The 25,233-nt window shown below is 45.5% G+C and overlaps 1 protein-coding gene across 4 annotated transcripts in view; it reads right to left on the reverse strand.

Moving 5' to 3' along the window:
* Positions 1 to 11,734: 11,734 nt before the first annotated feature.
* Positions 11,735 to 25,233, reverse strand: part of RAD54B (RAD54 homolog B) — a 74,030-nt gene continuing 60,531 nt past the window's right edge. For all 4 annotated transcript variants that reach the window (XM_007670684.3, XM_007670685.2, XM_029062304.1 and 1 more), the window contains 5 exons: positions 20,755 to 20,930; positions 19,513 to 19,774; positions 19,214 to 19,280; positions 16,594 to 16,794; positions 11,735 to 12,137 (listed from right to left, as the gene is read on the reverse strand). In XM_007670684.3, the coding sequence (XP_007668874.2) occupies positions 11,920 to 12,137; positions 16,594 to 16,794; positions 19,214 to 19,280; positions 19,513 to 19,774; positions 20,755 to 20,930 (924 nt within the window). In that variant the 3' untranslated portion in view covers positions 11,735 to 11,919. The remainder of the gene's footprint in view (positions 12,138 to 16,593; positions 16,795 to 19,213; positions 19,281 to 19,512; positions 19,775 to 20,754; positions 20,931 to 25,233) is intronic.

Raw genomic sequence — 25,233 nt, forward strand, 5'->3', positions numbered from 1 at the left:
ATAGCAAGCACTTAACAAATACCATAAAAAAAGAAAAAACGGTGACGTGGGTCAGATCGGCAGCCCCCGCCCGCTGCTGAGGGCCACAGGTCTCGCTTGACTACGTGCTTCGGTCGTCCCGGTCAGTCTCAGGGTCTTCGCCGCCTGCCTACCATTCCCAGAGACTGTATCCTGCCGGCTACGGGGACAACTCGGTTCAGCATCCCCATCTCCTCATCCTCCAGCCCGCGTCAACCACGCTGCGAAGCAGGGCGGCCTAGTTGAAGGAGCCAGGGCTTGGGACTCGGAGGACCAAGGTTCTAATCCCGGCTCCGCCGCTTTGTCTGCTGTGTGACCCTGGGCAACTCACTTAACATCTCTCTGCCTCAGTTCCCTCACCTGTAAAATGGGGATGAAGACTGTGAGTCCCGTGTGGGAGAAAGAGTGTTTCCAACCTAATTAGCTTGTATCTACCCAAAGATTTAGTACAGTGACTGACACACAGTAAAAGACCCCAGCGCTTAGAACAGTGCTCGGCACGTAGTAAGCGCTTAACAAATACCGACATCATTATTATTATTATTATTAGCACTTAACAAATACCATTAGAAAAAAAAACACGAAATAAATCCCACACGCTCCTGGAGAAGTTAAGAGCTTCCCACTATCAGGAAACCTAACACTGAACCAGCTAACAGGTAGCCCGGCTTCAATCCCTAGCTAATAACGATAATAATTATGATATCTGTTAAGCGCTTACTATGTTCCGAGCATTAAGAGCTGGGGTAGATACAAGTTAATCAGGTTGGATACAGCCCCTGCCCCACATGGGGCTCCCATTCTTAATCCGCCATTTACAGACGAACTCTCGGAGCAGTTTCTCCCAAGCCGCTTCAGAGGAGGAGATCGGGAGATGTTTGGCGGAGAACCTGGGAGCGGTGACCGTGCAAGGAGCAAAAAGCATCACGTGGACACTCAACCACTCCCCAGCTCCCAGGGCCTGCATCTCCCAAAAGCCTCCCGTTCCAGAGACGGTCGTCTCTCCGCCTGCTGGGAAGCTGGATGCAGTCACGTGAAGCAGGATGGCCTAGTGGATAGAGCACGGGCTCGGGAGGACCTGGGTTCTAATCTCAGTTCTGCCACTTGTCTGCTGCATGACCTTGTGCCAGTCACTTCATTTCTCTGCGTCTCAGTTACCTCATCTGGAAAATGGGGATTAATACTGCGAGTCCCATGCGAGACATGGACTGTATCAAACCTGATTAACTTGTGTCCACCCCAGCACTTAGAACAGTGCCCGGAACCTAGTAAGCACTTAACAGATACCTTTAAAAAAAAAAAATGTGGCCCCGGGACTAGTATTGGGAAAAATGCTTTTTTCGATATCAAAATTTTTTTAATTGCTCCCTTCTCAGCAGTCTAGTAGTGCAACTTAGAGATTCTTTGCTGTATCCCTCCAGGGCTCCTTTGAGTTTTAGATTCAGTCAATCAGTCGATCAATTTGGATTGGCAGTTTTTGGGAAACAAGAGAGAGGAGATAGAGGAAAAGGAGAAAGGAGGAAGATAAGGAATCAGAACTACAAAAATCTCAGGAAGTGGCTATAGTGACCCTACTTTGTGGAGACTGTCCCTTCCGTGGCTCTAGGTTCCCTGTCTGGATTTGAGATACGATCCCTGAGGGAATATGCTCGACTTTCCTTCTGACACAAAGCTCACTTATATACATAAGAATCATATATCATATACATATATCATATACATATATCATCATATACATATCATATCATCATATCATATACATACATATCATCATATACATATATCACGAGAAGCAGCGTGGCGCAGTGGAAAGAGCACGGGCTTTGGAGTCAGGGCTCATGAGTTCGAATCCCAGCTCTGCCACTTGTCAGCTGTGTGACCGTGGGCAAGTCACTTAACTTCTCTGTGCCTCAGTTCCCTCATCTGTAAAATGGGGCTTAAGACTGTGAGCCCCACGTGGGACAACCTGATTCCCCTGTGTCTACCCCAGCGCTTAGAACAGTGCTCTGCACATAGTAAGCGCTTAACAAATACCAACATTATTATTATTATTATTATTATTATTATTACATTACTGTCAGAAGGTTACCGAACCCTAAAATCATCGCACAATCATGTCTCTGCTACACAGGAAAAGAGAAATCTGACCCGCGCAATCACGGTTATTTGTTTTGGGGTATTTTCTTATAGGACTTCAAAGTAATATACTAGATCCTCCATCCTTTCTATCACTCAATTTCCTTAATTTACCAAATCCAAAGTCATGACTGAAAGTGTGATCAAGTTCAAAGTTCCGCTTGGTGACTGGAAGGAGAATCCGGTCCTTTCTCCTCTCCCAGTCCGGAGGCATTCCCCTCGATTCATCCCGACGCCTTGAGAGAAACAATAATAATAATAATAATGTTGGCATTTGTTAAGCGCTTACTATGTGCAGAGCACTGTTCTAAGCGCTGGGGTAATAATAATGTTGGTATTTGTTAAGCGCTTACTATGTGCAGAGCACTGTTCTAAGCGCTGGGGTAGATCCAGGGTAATCAGGTCGTCCCACATGAGGCTCACAGTTAATCCCCATTTTCCAGATGAGGGAAATGAGGCCCAGAGAAGTGAAGTGACTTGCCCACAGTCACACAGCTGACAAGTGACAGATCCGGGATTCAAACCCATGACCTCTGACTCCCAAGCCCCTGCTCTTTCCACTGAGCCATGCTGCTTCTCTATATAATGATAATGTTGGTATTTGTTGAGCCCTTACTATGTGCCGAGCACTGTTCTAAGCGCTGGGGGAGATCCAGGGTAATCAGGTCGTCCCACGTGAGGCTCACAGTTAATCCCCATTTTACAGATGAGGGAACTGAGGCCCAGAGAAGTGAAGTGACTCGCCCACAGTCACACAGCTGACAAGGGGCAGGGCCGGGAGTCGAACCCATGACCTCTGACAGCGAAGCCCAGGCTCTTTCCACTGGGCCACGCTGCTTCTCTAATGATCTAATGAGAAATGATCACAAATCATTTGGAAAACAGAAAATGCTAAAGAACTCTTTATCGTTACCGCGCCTGTCATTATTAGCATCAAGAATCATGATAATCCTGTCAGACATTTCGATGCGCTGAGTGGTTTTTCCAAACAAGCTTTCCCGGTGGCAGCATCAGCTCCTGGCAGGGGCCTGTCTCGCAGGAGGAGATGCTATTCGATGGTGTCCTGCTGCCCTCTGCTGTCACTCCCTCTGGCTTTTTGGGGCTTATTTTCGAATAACCCCTCTCAGGATGACACCTGGAGACTTTCCAGGCCTCTACCAGTCTCGGCTACAGGAGGGAGAGTCAAGCAGAGGCCCACCCATTCCATTCCCAGCTTGGGCCGTGGCCAGCGAGTGGCAGGCCGTCTGCTCCAAGCCAAAATGCCCCCGTGCCGGGCAGCAGCGGCGTGGGACGGGATCGAGGGCGGAGGCTCAAGTCGACCGCGCGGAAGGAGGCGATGGTCAACCGCTTCCGAACTCTGACCCAGAAAACTCTATGGATTCATTCATTCCTTCAGTGGTATTTATTGAGCACTTACTATGTGCAGAGCACCGGACTAAGCGCCTGGAATGGACAATTCGGCAACAGATAGAGACCATCACTGCCCAGTGACGGGCTCACGGTCTAATCGGGGGAGACGGACGGACGAAAACAAGACAACTTAATCACGATAAATAGAATCAAGGGAATGGACACCTCATTAACAAAATAAATAGGGTCATAAAAATATATCCAAATGAGCACATTGATGAGGGGAGGGGAGAGGAGAGGGGAGGAGCAGAGGGAAAGGGGGCTTAGCTGAGGGGAGGTGAAGGGGGGAGGCAGAGAGGGAGCAGAGGGAAAAGGGGAAGCTCAGTCTGGGAAGGCCTCTTGGAGGTGAGCTCTCATCTATAGATGTACCACTGGGACGAGTACAGGTGGAGGTGGGGCGTTCTGGGAGAGATGTGCCCATGGCTTCACTATGGGTCGGTTCTCTTGCCTCTCCACTGCAATATCGGAACCTTCTTTTGCTTCGCCCTTCTTTGCCACAGCTCTAGAAGATGCCAGTGTTGCTGCTGTCTATCCCTCTGCCCTTGTCTCTCTGGGACGGCATAAGGCAAGACCTTCTGATAAATCAGTCTTCAAACCGGAACACGCGATCACAACAGTGAATGGGGTGGGGACACTTACGGGCCCAGCCAAGGAATTCCTGACTCATCTTTAAAATGTCTAATTCCATTAAGCTCCATAAAGTAGTCTGCCATCTTCAGTGAGCCAGTGATCCCACTGAATATGATCCAAATCCATTTTCTCAATGGTACCTGAGCGCTTACCGTGCTTACTGTGTGTCAAGCACCGTTCTAAGCACTAGGATATATACAGCTTAAACAGGTGGGGCACAGACCCTGTCCCACTTGGGGCTCATGGTCTAAATTTGGCCACGGTTTGTTTGTGGTCGGAGTTTTTAAGTTACAGATTTGAAATCATCATCATCATCATCATAATAAAAATAATTACTAAGCACTGGGATAGATGCAGGATCTTGGAGGTCCCTCAAGGGGTTCTAGTCCAAGTCGGAGGGAGAGTAAGTTTTGAATCCCCATTTGCAAATGAGGGAATTAAGGCACAGAAAAGTTAATAATAATAATTATGGTACTTGTTAAGCGCTTACTATGTGCCAAGCACTGTTCTAAGCACTTACATTACTCCCTTCTGTGCCGCCCTCATGCTTGCTCTCTTTAATCATTCCTTCCTCGGGCCCAAAACTCTTATGTACCCAACTATAAATTATTTATTTATATTAATATCTATCTCCCCCGCTAGACTGTAAGCTCATTATGGGCAAGGAATGTGTCTGCTAATGATGTTGCACTGTACTCTCCCAAGAGCTTAGTACAGTGTTCTGCACACAGTAAGTGCTCAATGAGTACAATTAATAATGTTGGTATTTGCTAAGCGCTTACTCTGTGCAGAGCACTGTTCTAAGCGCTGGGGTAGATACAGGGTCATCAGGTTGTCCCATGTGAGGCTCACAATTAATCCCCATTTTACAGATGAGGTAACTGAGGCACAGAGAAGTGAAGTGACTTGCCTACAGTCACACAGCTGACAAGTGGCAGAGCTGGGATTCAAACTCATGGCCTCTGACTCCCAAGCCCGGGCTCTTTCCACTAAGCCACACTGCTTCTCTAATACAGTTGATTGATTGCCTAGTGGATAGACCATAGGTCTGGGAATTAGAGGACTTGGGCTCTTCTATAGATCTGCTACATGACTTTGGACAAGTCAATCAATCAATTGCATTTATTGAGCGCTTACTGTAAGTCACTTACCTTATCTGTGCCTCCGTTTCCTCCTCTGTAAAAAGGGGATTTAATACATGTTCCCCCTCTTAATTAGATGGTAAGCTCCCTGTGGGGCACGGACTCCCTCTGACCCGATAAGTCAGACTGTGAGCCCATTGTTGGGCAGGGATTGTCTCTATCTGTTGCCAAATTGTCCATTCCAAGTGCTTAGTACAGTGTTCTGCACACAGCAAGCGCTCAAAAAATACAATTGAATGAATGTCTATATGTACGTCAGCATTTAGTGCTTGACACGCAGTAAGTGCTTAACAAATACTGATTGTTATTACAATCTAGTGGGATGACGCTCAAGTAATCATGTTTTCTGGACTGTCAAGTGGGGCAGGGACGCAAGTCAGAAATGACAGAAGATCAGCACGAGGAAGAGTGGAAGGGGTAACGGCAGAAAGCAGAGAAAAAATGAGGGGAAAGGACAGATTGAGAAGAAATGAAGTAAGCGTGGAGAAACAGACCCAGATAGGCCGAAGCTTCAGCTATCCACAAACCCAAAGGAAGATTTCTCTTGCTTCTCCAATGCATTATCGGAACCTTCTTTCGTTTCTCCCTTCTTTGGAGAAGCCCTAGAAGATGCCAGTGTTGCTGTTCTCCATCCCCTTGCCCCCGTGCCATGGCAGCAGGTACTCCGAGTTGAAGACTTAGAACGAAGCTGGCCAGCATTCAGCTTCCCGCACCAGACGCTTTCGGGAAACAGGGTTCCCCGGGATGGCCTCAGCTGGGACTAACGGGGAGAAAAGTGGGGACATTATGGGAAAGAAGAAGAGGAAGCCCACCGGCCCATCATCAATGGTATTTGAGAGCTCACTGTGTGCAAAGCACTGTTCTAAGCGCCGGAGTAGATACGAAGCAATCAGGTTGACCCACTTGGAGCTTCCAGTCTTAATCCCCATTTTACAGATGAGCTAACTGAGGCACAGAGAAGTGACTGGCCCAAAGTCACACAGCAGACAAGTGGCAGAGATTAGAACACGTGATCTTCTGACTCCCAGACCTGCGCTCTATCCACTATTCCATGCTACTTCTGTAGAGTTGGCAGACACATTCCCTGACCACAACGTGCTTACACCCCAGGATCACTGTGACCACCATCAAAATGGCAAGGCAGGACCCCTAAATTTGATCCAGTACACTGGGTGCATAAATCAAGCACGTCAGCCTTCAAACAGTAGTTGCTTAAAGGCTCTGGATCCTCCCGAAGCGAAAGAAAAATCTCTCAAATGACCATTCTTACCACAGCAGTCCTGGAGCTGGGTTCCAGTGTCCCGTGTGTGGTTTACTATAAAATTCGTTTGTGTTTTAAGTTCGGCCTTTCGGCTAATGAAGTGGCAGAAAATATCAAAACAATATAGAATTACAGTGAGTTTTTGCCTTCTAGTTAATACCCCCAACCCTCATTTCTATGTTTGAAGATACGATTAACTCTAAGTTCTTTTGTATCGACCTATTAAGGAAATTGTGCATCTGAGAATTTTGTTTGTCTCAGAGGACATTGTGACAGTCACTGGCTTCAGGAGCCATTTCTACATTCCCTCCTCCCTCTTTGGAATGAAGTCAGTTCCCAGTAAATGGGAAAATATTGAAACATCAGACCGACTGGCAGAACCTGATGGCTCATTTTATAGACAAAAATACTTCAGGTAGAATATTTCACAGATTTTCATCCCTTTAATCAGATATTTAATCAGATATTTTTCAAGCACAGCAAATATCTAAAGGAAAATCGAAAAGGTTTTTCTCTTCTGAGGCTCATAAGGAATAAACCAAACCTTGTTGTGATTCAAATACTAACAGCAGAAAGGCTGACCTCAGGAGATCACACAATCCTGGCTTTGGATTGAACTGGGAAATAGTCTCTAAGCAGCACTCTATGAGGGGCCTAATCGTTCCTGATTTCTCTGTGACCATTTCAACAGTGTTTGTGATATCTGTGATGTAAGATATTTCTCATTATGGAATTTACCTGGGGAGCAGATCTGGAAGTGAAATTAATCCCTCTCCTTTTAGCAATCTAGGTGATAGGTTAACACTTTCATTGGCCCTCTCTGCATGGGGCAAGAGAATTTTCCTGTGGAAAAATCGGGTTTGCCTGGATTTTCCCAGGGCAAATTTAGACCAGGGATCAACTTTTTTTAAAAAATATATAAGCGCTTACTATGTACAGAGCATTGTTCTAAGCTCCGAGGTAAATACAGGGTCATCAGGTTGTCCCACGTGAGGCTCACAATCTTATTCCCCATTTTACAGATGAGATAACTGAGGCCCAGAGAAGTGAAGTGACTTGCCCACAGTCACACAGCTGACAAGTGTCAGAGCTGGGATTCTAACACATGACCTCTGACTCCCAAGCCCGGGCTCTTTTCCACTGAGCCACGCCGCTTCCCTATTACTATTAGTAATAATCCCAATTTACTATTAGTGGGACAGAAAGAGACCAACACTAATCAATGTATTTGAGCACTTACTCTGTGCAGAGCACTGAGTGGTTAGTAACGTAGAGCTAAAAGACATGATTCCTGCCTTCTAAGAAATTTACAATCTAGCTGGAGAAACAGACACTAAAATCACTGGTAGGAGCAATAGAATATAAAAAGAGATCATAATAATGATGGCATTTGTTAAGCACTTACTATATGGGAAGCTCACTATTACGGGAAGCAGCATGGCGTAGTGGACACAGCACGGGCCTGGGAGTCAGGTCATGGGTTCTAATCCCGGCTCCATCACTTGCCTGCTGTGTGACCTTAGGCAAGTCACTTTACTTCTCCATATAATTGATTTCTCTTCACTGAGGCCAGCCGCGGTAAGGAAACCCAAAGCGGTAATTTTAATAAAATACTTCTGTGTAGAGGGAGGCATAAGCAGTAGGCAACTACTAATGAGCAGGATTAAAGATTTGAAAATAGCAGTTCCCGACTGTAAAGCCCACATCTACTTCTCAGTCAAAACCTGGGAGACAAACTGTTGCAGTCAAGGAAAGGAGAGGCTCCCTCTGAGCAGAACCTACAGAAAAGCGGTGGGCAGGGAATGGCAGTTTATTGTTGCACTGCACTTTCCCAAGTGCTTAGTACAGTGCTCTGCACACGGTAAGTGCTCAATAAGTACAGTTGAATGAATGAATGAAAATGAAACGTCACCAGACACTACAAACAATACTCACAATAGTGGTGTTTGAATGACTGTGACTCCGATAGGTGAATCTCACCTCCAGTGGCGTCTTCAAGTTAAAAGGATCGATCTCTCTCTCTCTCTCTCTCACACACACACACACACCCTCCCCCTACCCCCCTCACAACCCCCACCCCAGCTAGACTTTACTCCTGAGAGATGAGAGCACAGTCTTACCAGGCGAATGTGTTTCCTCACCATGATGTCCAGTAATTCTGCTGTATTGCACTCTCCCAAGCGCTTAGTACAGTGGTCTGCACATAATAAGTGCTCTATAAATACTCTGCGGCTGGCTCATGTGCAACAAATGCTATCTCTTTTCTAGGCATCTATCGTTCTCACCTGGTAACATCCTGATGTCCTACAATATAATGGTGATTGTTTTTTTGTCTTGCTGGAATAGACTTCTTTTCATTTTTTGTACCAAAAGGTTATGATCTTTTAATGTGTCCATATATCATCTAGCGTAACGCTTAATAATAATAATAATAATAATAATAATAATAATGTTCATATTTGTTAAGCCCTTACTATGTGCAGAGCACCGTTCTAAGCGCTGGGGGAGATACAGGGTAATCAGGTTGTCCCACGTGAGGCTCACAGTCTTCATCCCCATTTTACAGATGAGGTCACTGAGGCCCAGAGAAGTGAAGTGACTTGCCCACAGTCACACAGCTGACAAGTGGCCGAGCGGGGATTCGAACCCATGACCTCTGTCTCCCAAGCCCGGGCTCTTTCCACTGAGCCACTCTGCTTAAGTGCCTATGCTGTTTCCAGTCGATCAATCCGTTGTATTTATTGAGCACTTCCTGTGTACAGAGCACCGTACTAAACGTTTGGGAGAGTACAATATAACAGAGTGGGTGGACACATTTCCTGCCCTCAGTGAGCTTCCAGCCTAGACTGGTGAGACAGACATTAATATTAAAAATTAAATTAAGGATATGTATGTAAATGCCGTGGGGCTGAGGGTGGGATGACTAAAAGGTGCAATCTTGGGGCAAGAGTGAGGCAGAAGGGAGTGGGAGAAGAGGAAATGAGGGCTTAGTCAAGGAAAATCTCTCGGAGGAGATGTGCTAGTCCCAACGTATCATAAAGACTAACCTCGGCAGGTAATGATTTTTCCAAACTAAGTTCCTAGAGCTCCAGTTTGACATGAAGGTAGACGCATTGCTCCTCTGCATCAGGGCTCAACTGGGCCCCATGTGGGACAGGGGCTGTGTCCAATTTATTTTGTTTAATAATAATAATGATGATGGTATCTGTTAAATGCTTACTATGTGCCATTCACTGTTCTAAGCACTGGGGTAGATAGAAGGTAATCAGGTTGTCTCATATGGGGTTCACAGTCTCAATCTCCATTTTACAGATGAGGGAACCGAGGCACAGAGAAGTTAAGTGACTTACTCAAAGTCTCATAGCTGTCAAGTGCGGAGCCGGGATTAGAACCCACAACCTCTGACTCCCAAGCCCGTACTCTTTCCACTAAGCCACGCCGCTTCTCCCTAGTGCTCTATCTACTCTAGTGCTTAGTAGAGTGCTTAGCACACAGAAAGCACTTACCAAGTATCATTAAAACAAACGGAAAACCCCGGGATTCTTACGTGAAAGACAAACTGTCCTGTAAACAAGACAGGGTACCACAATATTGTACAAGACCATGCTGGATTTAAAAATACACTGATGACCGATCAAGGCAAAAACTCTAAAATGTGAGGTTTTGCTTCAACTAGGAAAAAGCGTGCCCTGTATTGAACACGACTGGCTGCTAGCTCCTTGAGGGCAAGGATGACGTCTACTAGTCTGTGCTGGCTGGCGGCGTATGTCGACTCGATTCTAGACGTGGGACCCGTGTCACTTTGATATTTTCCCACAAACAAGGGAAGGTGCAAATCTGCAATTCTTCCATCACGCATGTCACCGAATTCCACTTAATGTGGTCACGTAGATTAAAGCTTTTTAAAGCTGAGGAGAAGAGGGGTCCCAACTCACCTTGATCACCTTACTGATATAAGATGTATGATTCCAGGGGTCGAGAATGGAATCGATATCACGGGCTTAATATGGTGCCCAGCACAGTTCAGGCCCTGGCGGGAATTCCATGCTTTTGGTACGGAATTGGGCCTGTTATTAATAATAAGATTTTTTTGCTCGCTATTACTGAGGTTCTTTTGTTCGGACTGTTTGAGCAAACACACTCGGTTCACGAAAATGGAAAAAAGTAGACATGATGCTCTGCATTTAAATGTGAAAAGAATCTGAACAGGCCAAAAGGTGATTGTTAGAGATAGTCTGTTAAAATAATCAAGTGGATATAATGTTCAATAAATTCCCCAAAGACTGGGGTTATTTACCTACATTCCACCATACCCCATAACTTACGTATAGTTAGTTCCCCAACTGCCAACACATGAATGTAATACCATCAGTAACCATTATTAGAGGGTACATTCCAGAATTTACCAGATTAAATAGCAGAGGTCAGAAGTAAGATGGTTTACACCAGCTTTCCCAACTGCAAAATAATATTTTTTTTAACAAGTACCTTGTCCGTAGAGAACAGAATTGATCTTTACACTGATTCTTAGAGATACTTGGTTAGTTAACCCACCTTCTCCCTCACGTTGGTATTTCTCTATTCATTGGTGGGTTGTATCGATCATTATTAGGCACCCTTTTAATAGAACGACGATATTCACAAAATTCGATTTATCTATTTTGATGCTATTGATGCCTTTCTACTTGTTTTGTTTTGTTGTCTGTCTCCCCCCTTCTAGACTGTGAGCCCATTGTTGGGTAGGGATTGTCTCTATCTGTTGCCTAATTGTACTTTCCAAGTGCTTAGCTCAGTGCTCTGCACACAGTAAGAGTTCAATAAATACAAGTGAATGAATGAATGAATTGAATGAAATACGTAATGGCCGACGGCAAAGCATATTTACGTTTGATGAATAATCCACACTTCTACGGTAATGAGAAATATTGACCTTAATCTCCTGACCAAAGGGCCTGATTTCTGGAATCAACTGATGCTTTGAAGAATGCTTAAGTATCTCTTCCTCGTAATTATTCAATCTATTTAAACTGTTGATTCTATAAATCTCATTTTCAGAACAGTAGACAACTTCCCTCACAATTTAAAACTTTTGCAATAGAATTTTTCTTCCCAGTAATCCATTAAGTATGACAGTACGAACAGCCGAATACTTTATTAAAATAAGATCTTCACAAAGTGCGATAATACATTATTCTTATTTAAACTCTCCCCTCAAGTCTTCCCTACAACTAATTATATTTCCATGGAACTAAATGATACGCTGAGTCCCGCTGTCAATCCATAGAGAATGGGTCTCAATGGTATATAAAATACTTTCTTACATTAAAGAGTAGTACCTTGGTTGGTTACATTCTGAAAAATGAAAGAAACGTTGTCTTGCACTCTTTTTAAGAAGGGATCTGTGAGATCCTGATCTTCCCCAGAAAAATGTTTCCATTGTTTCAGCTGCGACATGGAAAGAGGTTTCTTGGAGTTGGGCTGCTGGGAATGTGGGCCAAGCTGACAACTTCTATAGGTGGAAACTTTTCCCAAGGAATCAGCTGAAATAAGTAAAGATTCAGAGCAAGTGAGTCAATCAATTAATCAATCAAACAGTGGTAATCTATTGAGCACTTACTATGTACAGAGCACTGTACTAAGCGTTTGGGAGAGTACAATATAACAGAATTAGTAGACACGTTCCCTGCCCATAATGAGCTTACAGCCTAGAGGGGGAGACAGACATTAATATGACTTAATAAGTCATTGATAATGTGTGTTACATATCGAGAAGCAGCATGGCCTAGTGGCAAAAGGTCGGGCTTGGGAGTCAGAGGTCGTGGGTTCTAATCCCGCCTCCGCCACTTGTCTGCTCTGTGACCTCGGCCAAGTCGCTTCACTTCCCTTTGCCCAGTGACCTCATCTGTAAAATGGGGATTGAGACCATGAGCCCCATGTGGGACCTGATTACCTTGTATCCACCCCAGCCCTTAGAACAGTGCTTGTCACAAAGTAAGCACTTAATACCATCATCATTATTATTATTATTATATGAATATATTAGAAAATAAAACTCCACTACTCCAGTGTAATACTCCCCTCTTAAATACTTACACAATGGTCTCTGCAAAAACTGATCTCTCAGCCTGTTTCACTGTGAGCTCATTATGGGCAGGGAACGTGACTAATTCGGCTGAACTCTACTCTCCCAAGTGCTTAGTACAGTGCTCTGCACATAGTAAGCCCTCAATGAATACCATTGATAGGAACATTATATATTAAAAATTCACAAATACCAAGGAGGATCTGCCCTCCAACAGGGAATGGGTGTGACTGTCTCTGCCGAGTCCCCCTCTAGTTTTGACCTGGCTCTGGGCACACAACCCAACTTCTACTGGACTCCCAATCGGTCCGTGACTCCTTAAATAAGTTACGGTACCTGACGTCCGCATCAGTATTTCCTGCACGGAAAGATTCACGAGGCGGACGTCGGCTGAGCTCCCACCAAATAAGCTCGTTTAGGAACACATCTGCCTTCACTGGCGGAACTACTCTAAGTTTTACAACTGCCTTTTAACGCTTCACAATGCTATTCAGAATGGAATTACCCATTGGCTCGGTACACAAGCGCGGTGAGCAAGCTAACCTCTACCCTCTGGCATTTCAGTGTAGGGCTTTTCAAAAATAAGAGCCCTTAGAAGGGTGGGGGAATCCGTGAGCTGTTGAGAAGAGGGAGCCTCCTAAAAGATCTGCGAAAGAAAGAAGGGAATAATAATAATAATAATAATGTCGGTATTTGTTAAGCGCTTATTATGTGCAGAGCACTGTTCTAAGCGCTGGGGTAGATACAGGGTAATCAGGTTGTCCCATGTGGGGCTCACAGTTAATCCCCATTTTACAGATGAGGTAACTGAGGCACAGAGAAGCGAAGTGACCTGCCCACAGTCACACAGCTGACAAGTGGCAGAGGAGGGAGTCGAACTCATGACCTCTGACTCCGAAGCCCAGGCTCTTTCCACTGAGCCACGCTGCTCCCGTATCCTGTATCCTGTATCCATCACTATGTGGGGAAAGGGAATTGTCCCCGTTAATCGATCAATGGTATTTATTGAGTGCCTACTGTATGCAGAGCACTGTACTGAGGGCGAGAGAGTACGACAGAATTAATTAATAGTAGTAGTAGTAAAGGGCGGCAAAACAGTGTACTGGTCATTTGGAGAACGTACAAGGAGTTTGCAATCCAATGGAAGAGAAAGGAGAGGAGGACCCAAGTAGAAGAGGACAAAAGGTTAATGAATAATAAGAGTCTGGTAGAGGCAACTAACGGAGAACCAGGAAGCCCATGGCTAGGTGTTCATTGACAAAAGGCAACTGGGAGTCACTGGAGTGATCCAAATGAAAGGGAGGGGAGCAGAAGGGTTGGAAGTGGCTCTCACACTCTCCCTAATGCTTAGTACAGCGCTGAGCACCCAGTAATGCTCCAAGGTAGCAGCGTTCCCTGCCTACAGTGTGAGCAGGGGCCTTGACTATACTGCCATACTAAGGATCCATAACGCTTGGCTCCTGTTAACCTTGAGAAAGCATAAAGGCAGGAGGAGGAAGACGAGGTACAAGTACAAAGCCCTTTAAATCACTCAAGGTTAGGGCTTTCCCTATCTACTTCAGACAGAGCAGTACTTCTTGGACCACCATTCTTCTCCCCATTACTTGGCCCAGAAGGTAGGTGTGATTGAGACGCAGCATGGCTCAGTGGAAAGAGCCCGGGCTTGGGAGTCAGAGGTCACGGGTTCTAATCCCGGCTCCGCCACCTGTCAGCTGGGTCACTGTGGGCAAGTCACTTAACTGCTCTGTGCCTCAGTTACCTCATCTGTAACATGGGGATTAACTGTGAGCCTCACGTGGGACAACCTGATGACCCTGTATCTACCCCAGCACTTAGAACAGTGCTCTGCACATAGTAGGTACTTAACAAATACCAACATTATTATTATTATTATTGAGAGAAAGAAAACCAGAATGGTATTGGGTGCCACCCTAGGATGCTGTTTAAAAGGTCTGCTTGCCACATGGCTCCAGGTCTCTCAATCAGTCGATGGCATTTATTGAGTGCTTGCTGAGTGCAGAACACTGTACTAAGCACTTGGGAGAGTACAATACAACAGAGTTGATAGACGCCTTCTCTGCCCACAGGGAGCTCACACTTTATAACGCTCCTGTAAAAAATTGGGCTCTGGGGAAATGATTCAGGGCCTCTAAATCCTCCTAGGGTTCTCCCCAAATCATGGCTCGTCTTAAAATTATGGTACTCGATAAGCGCTTACTATGTGCCAAGCCCTGCTCTAAGCACTTGGGTAGATGCAAGATAATCGGGTTGATACAGTCCCTGTCCCATTTGGGGCTCACACTCTTCATCCCCATTTGACAGATGAGGGAACTGAGGCCCAGAGAAGAGAAGCGACTTGCCCAAGGTCACACAGCAGACGTGTGGAGGAGCCGGGATTAGAACCCAGGACCTTCTGACTTCGTGCTCTATCCACTAAGCCACACTGCTTCTTAGTGGGACGCTTTCCCTCAAGATGGGGTCAGGCCAAGGCGGGCCTGGGTTTCCCTGAAGAAGAGACCTAGCTGGTGGATAAAGCTACAATACAATACAAGGCCTAAATTGCTGCAGAATGGTTATGCAGCCTAATCTTTGGTCTGGTCGCGGTGCAAGTCTTCTCTCAGCCCTGAGGCTTAACACCCCATCTTTATCGGCATCGTCGTAATTCATGGACAAGTGTGGCCTGCCTCAGAAACTACAACCCAATTTTTTTTAAAAAAAGGTATTTGTTTAGCGTTTACTTTGTGTCAGGCACTGTACTCAGCGCTGGGGTAAACACAACATAATCGGGTTGGAAACAGTTCCTATCCCATGTGGAGCTCACAGTCTTAATCCCCATTTTACGTATGAGGGAACTGAGGCACAGAGATGTTAAGTGACTTGCCCAAAGTCCACACAGCAGACAAGTGGCAGTGTGAGGATCAGAACCGAGGTCCTCTGACTCCTGGGATCGCGCTCTCTCCACAAGGCCACGCTGCTTCTCAGCAATTTAGCTGGGATTCCTGACATTATGCAGGGATATAGATTAGGATTATTTATTCCTTATGCACGAATGCTTCTCTATAGGGAAAAAGTAGGATTTAAAGTATTTTTCCCCAGACTGAGTCAGAGAAATAAAAAAAATTACACATAGATCAATCCCGAAGGTTAAAGGATGAGCATTTTCTCAACTTCAATTCTAACAGCTCATAGAGCTCCGAGATCTGAGAGAACTAGGAAAGAAAGTGTGAAAGAATCAAAGACTCTGAACACTTTCACATTTGGTCAGATTATCTACATCTAGATTCTGCAACATCCTCTCAGGGTTGCACCTGGAGAGTTTCCAGTACTCTACCAATCTCATCTACGGGAGGGAGAGTCAAGCAGAGACCTCGCCAATCCAGTCCTAGCTCGGCCAGTGGCTAGCGAGTGGAAGGAAATCTGCTACAAGTAAAGACTCCCCGACGCTGGGCAGCAGCGGCACGGGAGAGAGTCGAGGGCAGAGACTCAAGTTGACGGCGCAGGAGGCGGCGATGAAAAACCACTTCTGTATTTTCACCGAGAAAACTACAGCTACACTACCAGAACGATCGCAGGGGGAGGTGGGGTGTATCTCGGAGAGATGTGTCCATGGTGTCCGTATGGGTCAGAGATAATAATAATAATAATAATGTTGGTATTTGTTAAGCGCTTACTATGTGCAGAGCACTGTTCTAAGCGCTGGGGGAGATACAGGGTCATCAGGTTGTCCCATGTGAGGCGCACAATTTTAATCCCCATTTTATAGATGAGGTAACTGAGGCACAGAGAAGTTAAGTGACTTGCCCACAGTCACACAGCTGACAAGTGGCAGAGTGGGGATGACTCGACACCATATGACAAGAGAAGATTCGGCAAATTAACTGCGTGACAGCGTCAGGGCTCAGAGGGAAACCAACCTTGCCGAACTTCTCTTTCCACACAATCACAGTCCAGCAGATCATGGGTGACACAGTTGGAATCTTCATGGAGCGTGAACACATTCTTCAGTTCCTCCACCGAGAAATGGATGTGTTCAGAAGCCTTAGTCAGGTCTACGACTGTACCAGAAAGGCTCTGCTTACTGATCTGCCTCTGATAAATCTTTTCTTCTATGGTCCCTGGATGGAAAAGAGATTACATTATGTCTTTCAGACCACTATATTGATTTTACATTTTTTTTTAAAGGTCCGGTTTAACAACGGAGTTGTAAAAAGGGACACTGAGCATTCCTTCCATGACTAAAGGAAATGGTGGCTTTTCTCTGGAAACTTTCTTTTCCACTGTGCCGCTCTCTGTTCTGGGTGGATGCATGTGGGAGGGGCCAAGGTTAGTCTCACTGACAACCTCAATGACCCCTGTTGTTCGCCTATAAAGCGTCACGCAGCCACGCTGGCCACAAGGTAACAAGACCTGTTCCACCTCGAGTTTTTTCATTTATTTGGTTTGAACTTTCCTTCTCTCCCTAGTCTGGAGGGAAGGTACAGCTATACCATATTTATTCATGTAACTGCCCACTTATTTCAGAATTTTTGAACCCTAAAACAGTGGAGAGGCTATTACTCAGGGAATTCAATACAGCAATACGAGAAGGAGAGAGGAAGAGAAAAGTACACAGGCACAGGCTCAGCAGTCTCGCATTTCCTCTTGCTTTCACAACATCTCTGCTTGGAAGACCCGCCAACGCCTCAATCTTAACCCGTCCAAAACGGAACTCATCACCGTCCTCCCTCTGACTTTCCCCTCACTTTAGACAACCCCACCATCCTCCCTGTTTTACAAGCCTGTAATTTGGGCATTACTTTCACAACATCTCTAGAATCCGTGCCTTCCACTTCAACCAAATCGTTCTCATGCTGGTCCCAGCATTTATCATATCCCACACCTCAGTTACTCTATCAGCCTCCTCACTGAACTCTCTCCTTCTTGTCTCTCTGCAGCCCATACTTCACTCTGCTGCCTGGATCATTTTTCCAAAAAAAATCATTCTACCCACACCTCCCCACTATTCAAACCTCCAATAGTTGCCTGCCCGTGTCCATACCGAACAAACTTCTTAAGTTTTGTATTTAATTAATAACTGTGGTGTTTGGTAACCCAAACACAAGTGCTTACTATGTGCCAGCCACTGTACTAAGCGCTGGGGTGGATACAAGCAAATATGGTTGGACACAGTCCCTGTCCCAAAGTCTTCATCCTCATTAGACAGATGAGGTAACTGAGGCCTAGAGAAGTGAAGTGATTTGCCCAAGGTCATACAGCAGACAAGTAGCAGAGCCGGGATTAGAACCCAGGTCCTCTGACTCTCAGGCCCTGTTCTATCTACTAAGCCATGCTACTCAACTGGCTCTACTCTTCTTTACTGATTTCCTACCACATCTCAGCCCTTAAGCGTCACACATTTTGCTCCTCTATCGCCAACTCTCTCTACCTCCGTCTCATCCCTCTCTCGCTCCTGACCGCCTGCTCACCTCCTCCCTCTGGCCTGGTATTCTCTTCCCCTTCATATCCAAACTCTGCCACTCTCCCCATCTTAAAAGCCTTACTAAAGTCATATCTCCTCCCAAAAGCCTACCCTAAGTCCTTTTTTCCCCAGCTATTCACCCTCTCTTTGAGGTCACCCGTTCACTCATTCAATCGTACTTATTGAGCACTTACTGTGTGCTGAGCACTGTACTAGGCTCTTGGGAGAGTACGCTATAACACTAAACAGACACATTCCCTGCCCACAGTGAGTTTACAGTCTAGAGGGGGAGAGAGACATTAATATAAATAAATAAATGACAGATACGTACATAGGTGCAGTGGGGCCGGGAAGGGAGAAAGTCAAGGCAACGCAGAGGGGAGTGGGAGACGAGGAAAGGAGGGCTTAGTCAGGGAAGGCCTCTTGGAGGAGATTTGCCTTCAGTAAGGCTTTGAAGGGTGGGGAGAGTTATTGCCTGTCAGATATGAGGAGGGAGGGTATTCCAGACCAGAGGGATGACGTGGGTAAGAGGTCAGCGGCGAGATGGACAAAATCAAGGTACAGTGAGAGGGTCTGTACCTCCTAAACACTTTAATATTCACCGCACCCCCAGCCCCACAGCATTTAAGGTACATATCCTTACCCTCCCTCTCCTGTTTCACCTACCTGTAACTTATTTTAATGTCTACCTCCCCAACTAGACTGCAAACTTCTCCAAGGCAGGGATTGTGTCTACCAACTCTCTTTTAATGCACTCTCGCAAGTGCTTAATACAGTGCTCTGCACTCAGCAAACACCACCGATTGATCTCATTACATTTGCTCTCTCCCAAATGCCGCATACAGAAGGCCCTAAATGGATTACTGTAATCTCCCCTCCTTTCCCGGTGCTATTTCAGTACGGAGTCAAAAACAAATCTTATTTCTGACTCAGAAATTGGAGGAAGAGGCAAATGATAGAGTAGAAGCACTTAGTGAGTAAAAACAGTATTAACTAGCTTACAAATATAGTTGAATAGACCCGCGAGCTTTCAGAGACTGAGCCAAAGGCCTTTTATTTAGTAAAGCTGTAAATACCGGTAGTTAGGAGTCTATAGATGTGCACGGGGCGTTTCTGACCATCTCGCCACACTCTGGCCATCGCCTAGTGAAAGAAAATAGGGAAAAGATTTTGCAGACAACTAGGATTGATCGATCCATCGATTGATCGACTGGGGTGTATCACGCTATCCCCCGCCCTGATGGTGTTATACTAAGTCTCTCTTCCCTCCTTCCCCCGGTTAAATTCAGAGGCAGAGGCACTGTTGATTTAATTTAACACACGTGTCCTGTCTTGTCCTGACCGGGGTGGGAGAGATGCGGTTCGTTATTCCTACCTGGATATCGGTGGCTGGATTCCAATCGATGTCATAGAGAATTAAATGAGATCCTCCGACCAGGTTCAGTCCCACACCGCCAGCCTTTGAGCTTAGTAAAAAGACAAAGTCTGGGGAATGTTTACTATTGAACCCGTCGATGATGTGCTGCCTCTGGGAGATGGGAGTTTGACCATCCAGTCTTGTGTGAGCATATCCATAACGCTTGCAAATCTCTTGTAAGATCGTCAACGTTTGGGTGTAATTAGATACCAGCACAACCCTGTCGGTGAGAAAGAGGAGTTCTTCACTGTCATTATTTTACTTTAAAAAAAGGCAAAATGATATCAATTTTCTGAATCTGAAATGGCAATTTTATTCCCCATTTACTCAAAAGGTAACAACGACGTGGTGCTTTTACCACAAAAACACATCTTACCTCCCACTTTAAATGAATTCACTACATATTCTAAAAACTCAAGTCAAACACTTTTAATGATTGTGCAAATGAAGAACGTTTCTAGCATAAGTGGAAAAAACCCATTTTTATAAAAGGCTCAGATTTCAGATTTAGCAAGGGAATCAAACGTATTTATTAAGTTTCTACTGTGTGCAGAGCACTGTACTAGGAACCTGTATGCTCTGCAAACAGTAAGTGCTCAATAAATACAATTGAATGAATGAACCTGCAAACTTGATTTAAGAACCATAACAATTTCAAAATAGTATTCCTCACCAGAGCATTGAGATGGGTCCGTATTATTTATCTCTATTAAAGAAAATTCAAAAGAAGTCAAGCCATCCCACTCATCAGTGATTAACCTCGATTCAGTCTTATCTAGATATATCAGAGGCTGGTAGCCTTCTCTTGTTATGGGCCTACGAAGTAGCCATGGAGGGGAAAAGCAGAATTTTGATGGAGGATAGGTCAGTCAATTTTATTTATTGGGCGCTTACTGTGTGCGGAGAAATGTACTAAGCGCTTGGGAAAGTACAATAGAGCAATGAAGAGAGACGATCCCTGCCCACAACTTCAGGCAAGGCTGGCAGAGGCTGAGCTTCAGACAAAAACCTAAGCAGTAACCAAAAAACCAACGAGTGTGGAAAGAAAATTGCAAATGGTGGCTGCAGGGTTAGAAAGACACGAAATAGGGATGGGGAGAAGGGGGAGTGGTCACATAAGTATTTGAAGGAAAGGAAAAACCTGAATGCTTCTCGAGTTTCGAAAAGGGACAACTGATTGACCCAAAAAGGAATTCTTACTTCTCAGAAGGACTAAGTTCACGGATAACTGCTAGCAGCTTGATCAACACCCGAAGTTTTCCCGAATCCACCTCAGGAAACGTGACTGGGCTGTAATCTGGTGGAAAAACATCTATCAAACCCTCATAAAGATTGGTCTCTTCAAATCCATCATGAGTGGAGTTGCATTCTTTTTCCTAGTTAAAGAAAGTTTCAACATTGCTTTTAGAAACACAAATTGAACAGAGGTGAAAAATGCACTGGGCATGTATTCTAGAGTGATACCTCAAAAATACCGACAAGACCAATGGTGGCCAGGAAAACCTCATTACCTGCTCATAGATGAATGAATCTAGCATTTCCCACTGCTTCATTCTACTCTCCAAAAGGAGAAACAAGACAAAAATTCAAGTAATAATGATAATGGTATTTGTTAAGTGCTATGTGCCAAGTACTGTTCTAAGCACTAAGCTGGATACAAGATCATCGGGTCCCACATGAGGTTCAAAGTCTAAGCAGGAGGGAGAACAGACACTGAATCCCCACTTTGCAAATTAGGGAAGTGAAGCACAAAGAAGTTCATTCAATAGTATTTATTGAATGCTTACTATGTGCAGAGCACGCCCAAGCCCGGGCTCTTTCCACTGAGCCACGCTGCTTCTCTAAGCGCTTACTATGTGCCAAGCACTGTTCTAAGCGCTGGGGTAGATAGAAGGGAATTAGGTTGTCCCAAGAAGTCAAGCGACTTGCCGGAGGTCGTGCAGCAGACAAGCAGCAGTGCCGGGATTAGAATCCAGTTCATCTGATTCCCAGGCCTGAGCTCTTTCCACTAAGCCATACTGCTTCTATAAAAACTACTCTTCTTGGAGAAGCAGCGTGGCTCACTGGAAAGAGCCCGGACTTGGGGGTCAGAGGTCATGGGTTCAAATCCTGGCTCTGGCACTCGTCAGCTGTGTGACTGTGGGCAAGCCACTTAACTTCTCTGTGCCTCAGTTCCCTCATCTGTAAAATGGGGATTAAGACTGTGAGCCTCACGTGGGACAACCTGATTACCCTGTATCTCCCCCAGCGCTTAGAACAGTGCTCTGCACATAGTAAGCGCTTAACAAATACCAACATTATTACTATTATTATTTCCCCTTCCCCCGTCTTCTGCCATTCCATCCTAATCTCCACTTTTCAGGCAGCATGGCCTCTTCTTGAGATCAGATGCCCAGTGCCTGAGCACCAGTTGGGCCAACTTAACCTTCCAAAGGGCAGCCCTCCTTCCCAGTGGAACAATGCTGGGCCCATCGCTGATGGAAAAGGTCAATGCTATCTGTCTGTCTCCCCCTCTAGACTGTAAACTCACAGTGGGCAGGGAATGTGTCTGTTTATTGTTACATTATACTCTCCCAAGCACTTAGTAGAGTGCTCTGCACACAGTATGGGCTCAATAAATACAACTGACCGATTGACTGTTGCTTTTCTAGTCCCACCCGAAGAAGCAGGTTTTTACTCTCTCAGTGTTACTCTCCCCCGCTCCAAAACCTTATTGAAGGCCCAACTCCTCCAAGACGCAACCCGCCTAAGACCCCTTTCCTCTTCTCCCACTCCTTTCTGTGTCGCCCTGACTTGCTCCCTTTCTTCTTCCCCCCTCCCAGCCCCACAGCACTTGCGTACATATCTGTCATTTATTAATTTGTACCGATGTCCGCCCCCCTCCTCTATACCGTAAGCTCACTGTGGGCAGGGATCGTGTCTGTCTTTGTTGTATTTTCCTCTCCCAAGTGCTCTGCACACAGTAAGCGCTCGCCAAATACGACTGAATGAACGAATGAATTTGTTCTAGTGCGAGCTGGCCATCTGACGGGTCCAGAGAGTCCGTCTGACACAGTTGTGCAGACACAGTGAAGTATGAAGGACCACACCGCGGCTAGACTAGATCTCTCGGTCGCTCCGTAGGCAGTTTTCTTGGTACAACGACCTAGTAAAGCTTTGGGTGCCAGATGTTACAAAGTCAGTCAGTCGTATTTATGAAGCGCTTACTCTGTGCAGAGCACTGGGATAGGTGCTTGGGAGCGTCCAATGCAACAGTGTAACAAAGCGGAGTGAGCGACGCCCTCAGAAACGTCTCAATCTTGGTAGTATAAGAGGGATGATTGGGGGGACTGTTTTCCCCAAGTCGGAGGACGGCTAGACTGTAAGCTCACTGTGGGCAGGGAATGTGTCTATTGTTATACTGTACACTTCCAAGGTGCTTTGTACACAATAAGCGCTCAATGAATACAACTGAATGACCCAGGGAATGTGTCTGTTACATTGTCGTGTGGTAATAATAATTAATAATAATTATGGTATTTGTTAAGCGCTTCCTATGTGCTGAGCATTGTTCTAAGCCCTGGGATAGATACAAGTTAATCAGATGGTCCCACGTGGGGCTCACATTTTTTAATCCCCATTTTTACAGAGGAAGTAACTGAGGCACAGAGAAATGAAGTGACTTGCCTAGGGTCACACAGCAGACAAGCGGCAGAGCGGGGATTAATAACGTTGGTATTTGGCATTTGTTAAGCGCTTACTATGTGCAGAGCACTGTTCTAAGCGCTGGGGCAGACAGGGTCATCAGATTGTCCCCCATGAGGCTCACAGTCTTAATCCCCATTTTACAGATGAAGTAACTGAGGACCAGAGAAGTGAAGTGACTTGCCCACAGTCACACAGCTGACAAGTGGCAGAGCCGGGATTCAAACTCATGACCTCTGACTCCCAAGCCTGGGCTCTTTCCACCGAGCCACGCTACTTCCCATGGATTAGAACTCACGACTTCTACTTCCTAAGAGCTCTCCTAAGAGCTTAGTGGGCAGCGTGGCTTAGTGGAAAGACCCTGGGCTTGGAAGTCAGAGGTCATGGGTTCGATTCCCCGTTCCGCCACTTGTCAGCTCTGTGAGTTTGGGGAAGTCACTTGACTTCCTGGGCTTCAGTTCCCTCATCTGTGAAATGGGGATTGAGACTGGGAGCCCCATGTGGGACAACCTGATAGTCTGGCATCTACCCCAGCGCTTAGAACAGCTCGGGGCACATAGTAAGCGCTTACCAAATACCATTATCATTACAGTACCCTGCACGTAGTAAGCGCTCAGTAAATACCACTGGTAGATTGAGCGATTGATTGAGTGACCATTCTGTGACGGTCTCCAAGGCCATGGGAAGGGTCTTCTAACTAGATGCGATATTTTTGACCATCTTAAAAATCTTCCTTTTTTGGAATATTTTTTCAGCTTCTATTTTCTCTGGGCATTGAGCCCAACGGGTTTAATTTTTGTTTATGATTGTGTTCAGAGTCTGTTACTTCAAAAGGATGCTTTAGAAATCGCTCGAATCTTTGTCAACTAAATACCTTCTTGTTTGTCATACTGCTCTTATTTTTTTCAAAATGTTTTCACAACAATGATCTCATTTTATCCGATAATTTGTTTTCCAGATATAAAATACACTAAAAAGCTAACTCCCACTCCAGCATAAACTTAAAATCTCTAGCATTCAGCTTTCTGAAGAAGTTTACCATTCCGGCATTCGGCGAAACGCAATCAACGGGCTAAAGGTCTGAATGTCAAAATGTTCTTCAGGTGGTCGGGGCCCACATTTGATCAAACCTGTCCTCCAAATTGTGACTTCGGTGCTTCAGGAGTGGTGGGAGAAGGGGACACGGATTTAGACAGTTCTATCCAGGCTTGAGGACGCCTTGGGACGTCAGCTTGATCCTGGATCCAGTGGGATCCCCTGACCCGTACTCCATTGTGAGCCCAATAATCAAACCCAGCGCCCCTCATACTTCTGGTGTTCACTTCTCCTAAATTTCTTATTTTCAATCGCTGATATTCAAATATAATCCATTCCACCTGCTGAGGCACTGAAATATTTATTTACAAAGGCTATTTATAAACGTGAATTGATGCCTATCATCCCCTCTAGACTGGAAGCTCGTTATGGGTAGGGAATGTGGCTGCCCAATTACACTGTACTGTACTCTCCCAAGTGCTTAGTACAGTGCTCGGCACATAGTAAGTGCTCAAAAAATACCATTGATTAATTGATTGAAATGGTCCAATAACAACAGTAGGCAGGGAATGTCACTATATTATTCTATTGTACTTTCTCAAGCGCTTAGTACAGAGCTCTGCACAAGTGAGCACATAATAATAAATACGATTGATTGAATGAAGAGTAATAATAATAGCGGGACTTGTTAAGCACTCAATATGTGCCAAGCACTGGGGTAAATATAATATAATCATATCAGACTAAATCCCCGGTCCCACAGTCTAAGGGGTATTTAACCCCCACTTTAAAGATGATGAGAAGCAACGTGGCTCCGTGGAAAGAGCCCGGGCTTGGGAGTCAGAGGACGTGGGTTCTAATCCCGGCTCCGCCACTTCTCTGCTGTGTGACGTTGGGCAAGTCACTTCCTTTCTCTGGGCCTCAGTTATCTCATCTGTAAAACGGGCATGAAGACTGTGA

The sequence above is a fragment of the Ornithorhynchus anatinus genome, chromosome 4, assembly GCF_004115215.2.
Source record: "Ornithorhynchus anatinus isolate Pmale09 chromosome 4, mOrnAna1.pri.v4, whole genome shotgun sequence".
Classification (NCBI taxonomy): Eukaryota; Metazoa; Chordata; class Mammalia; order Monotremata; family Ornithorhynchidae; genus Ornithorhynchus; species Ornithorhynchus anatinus.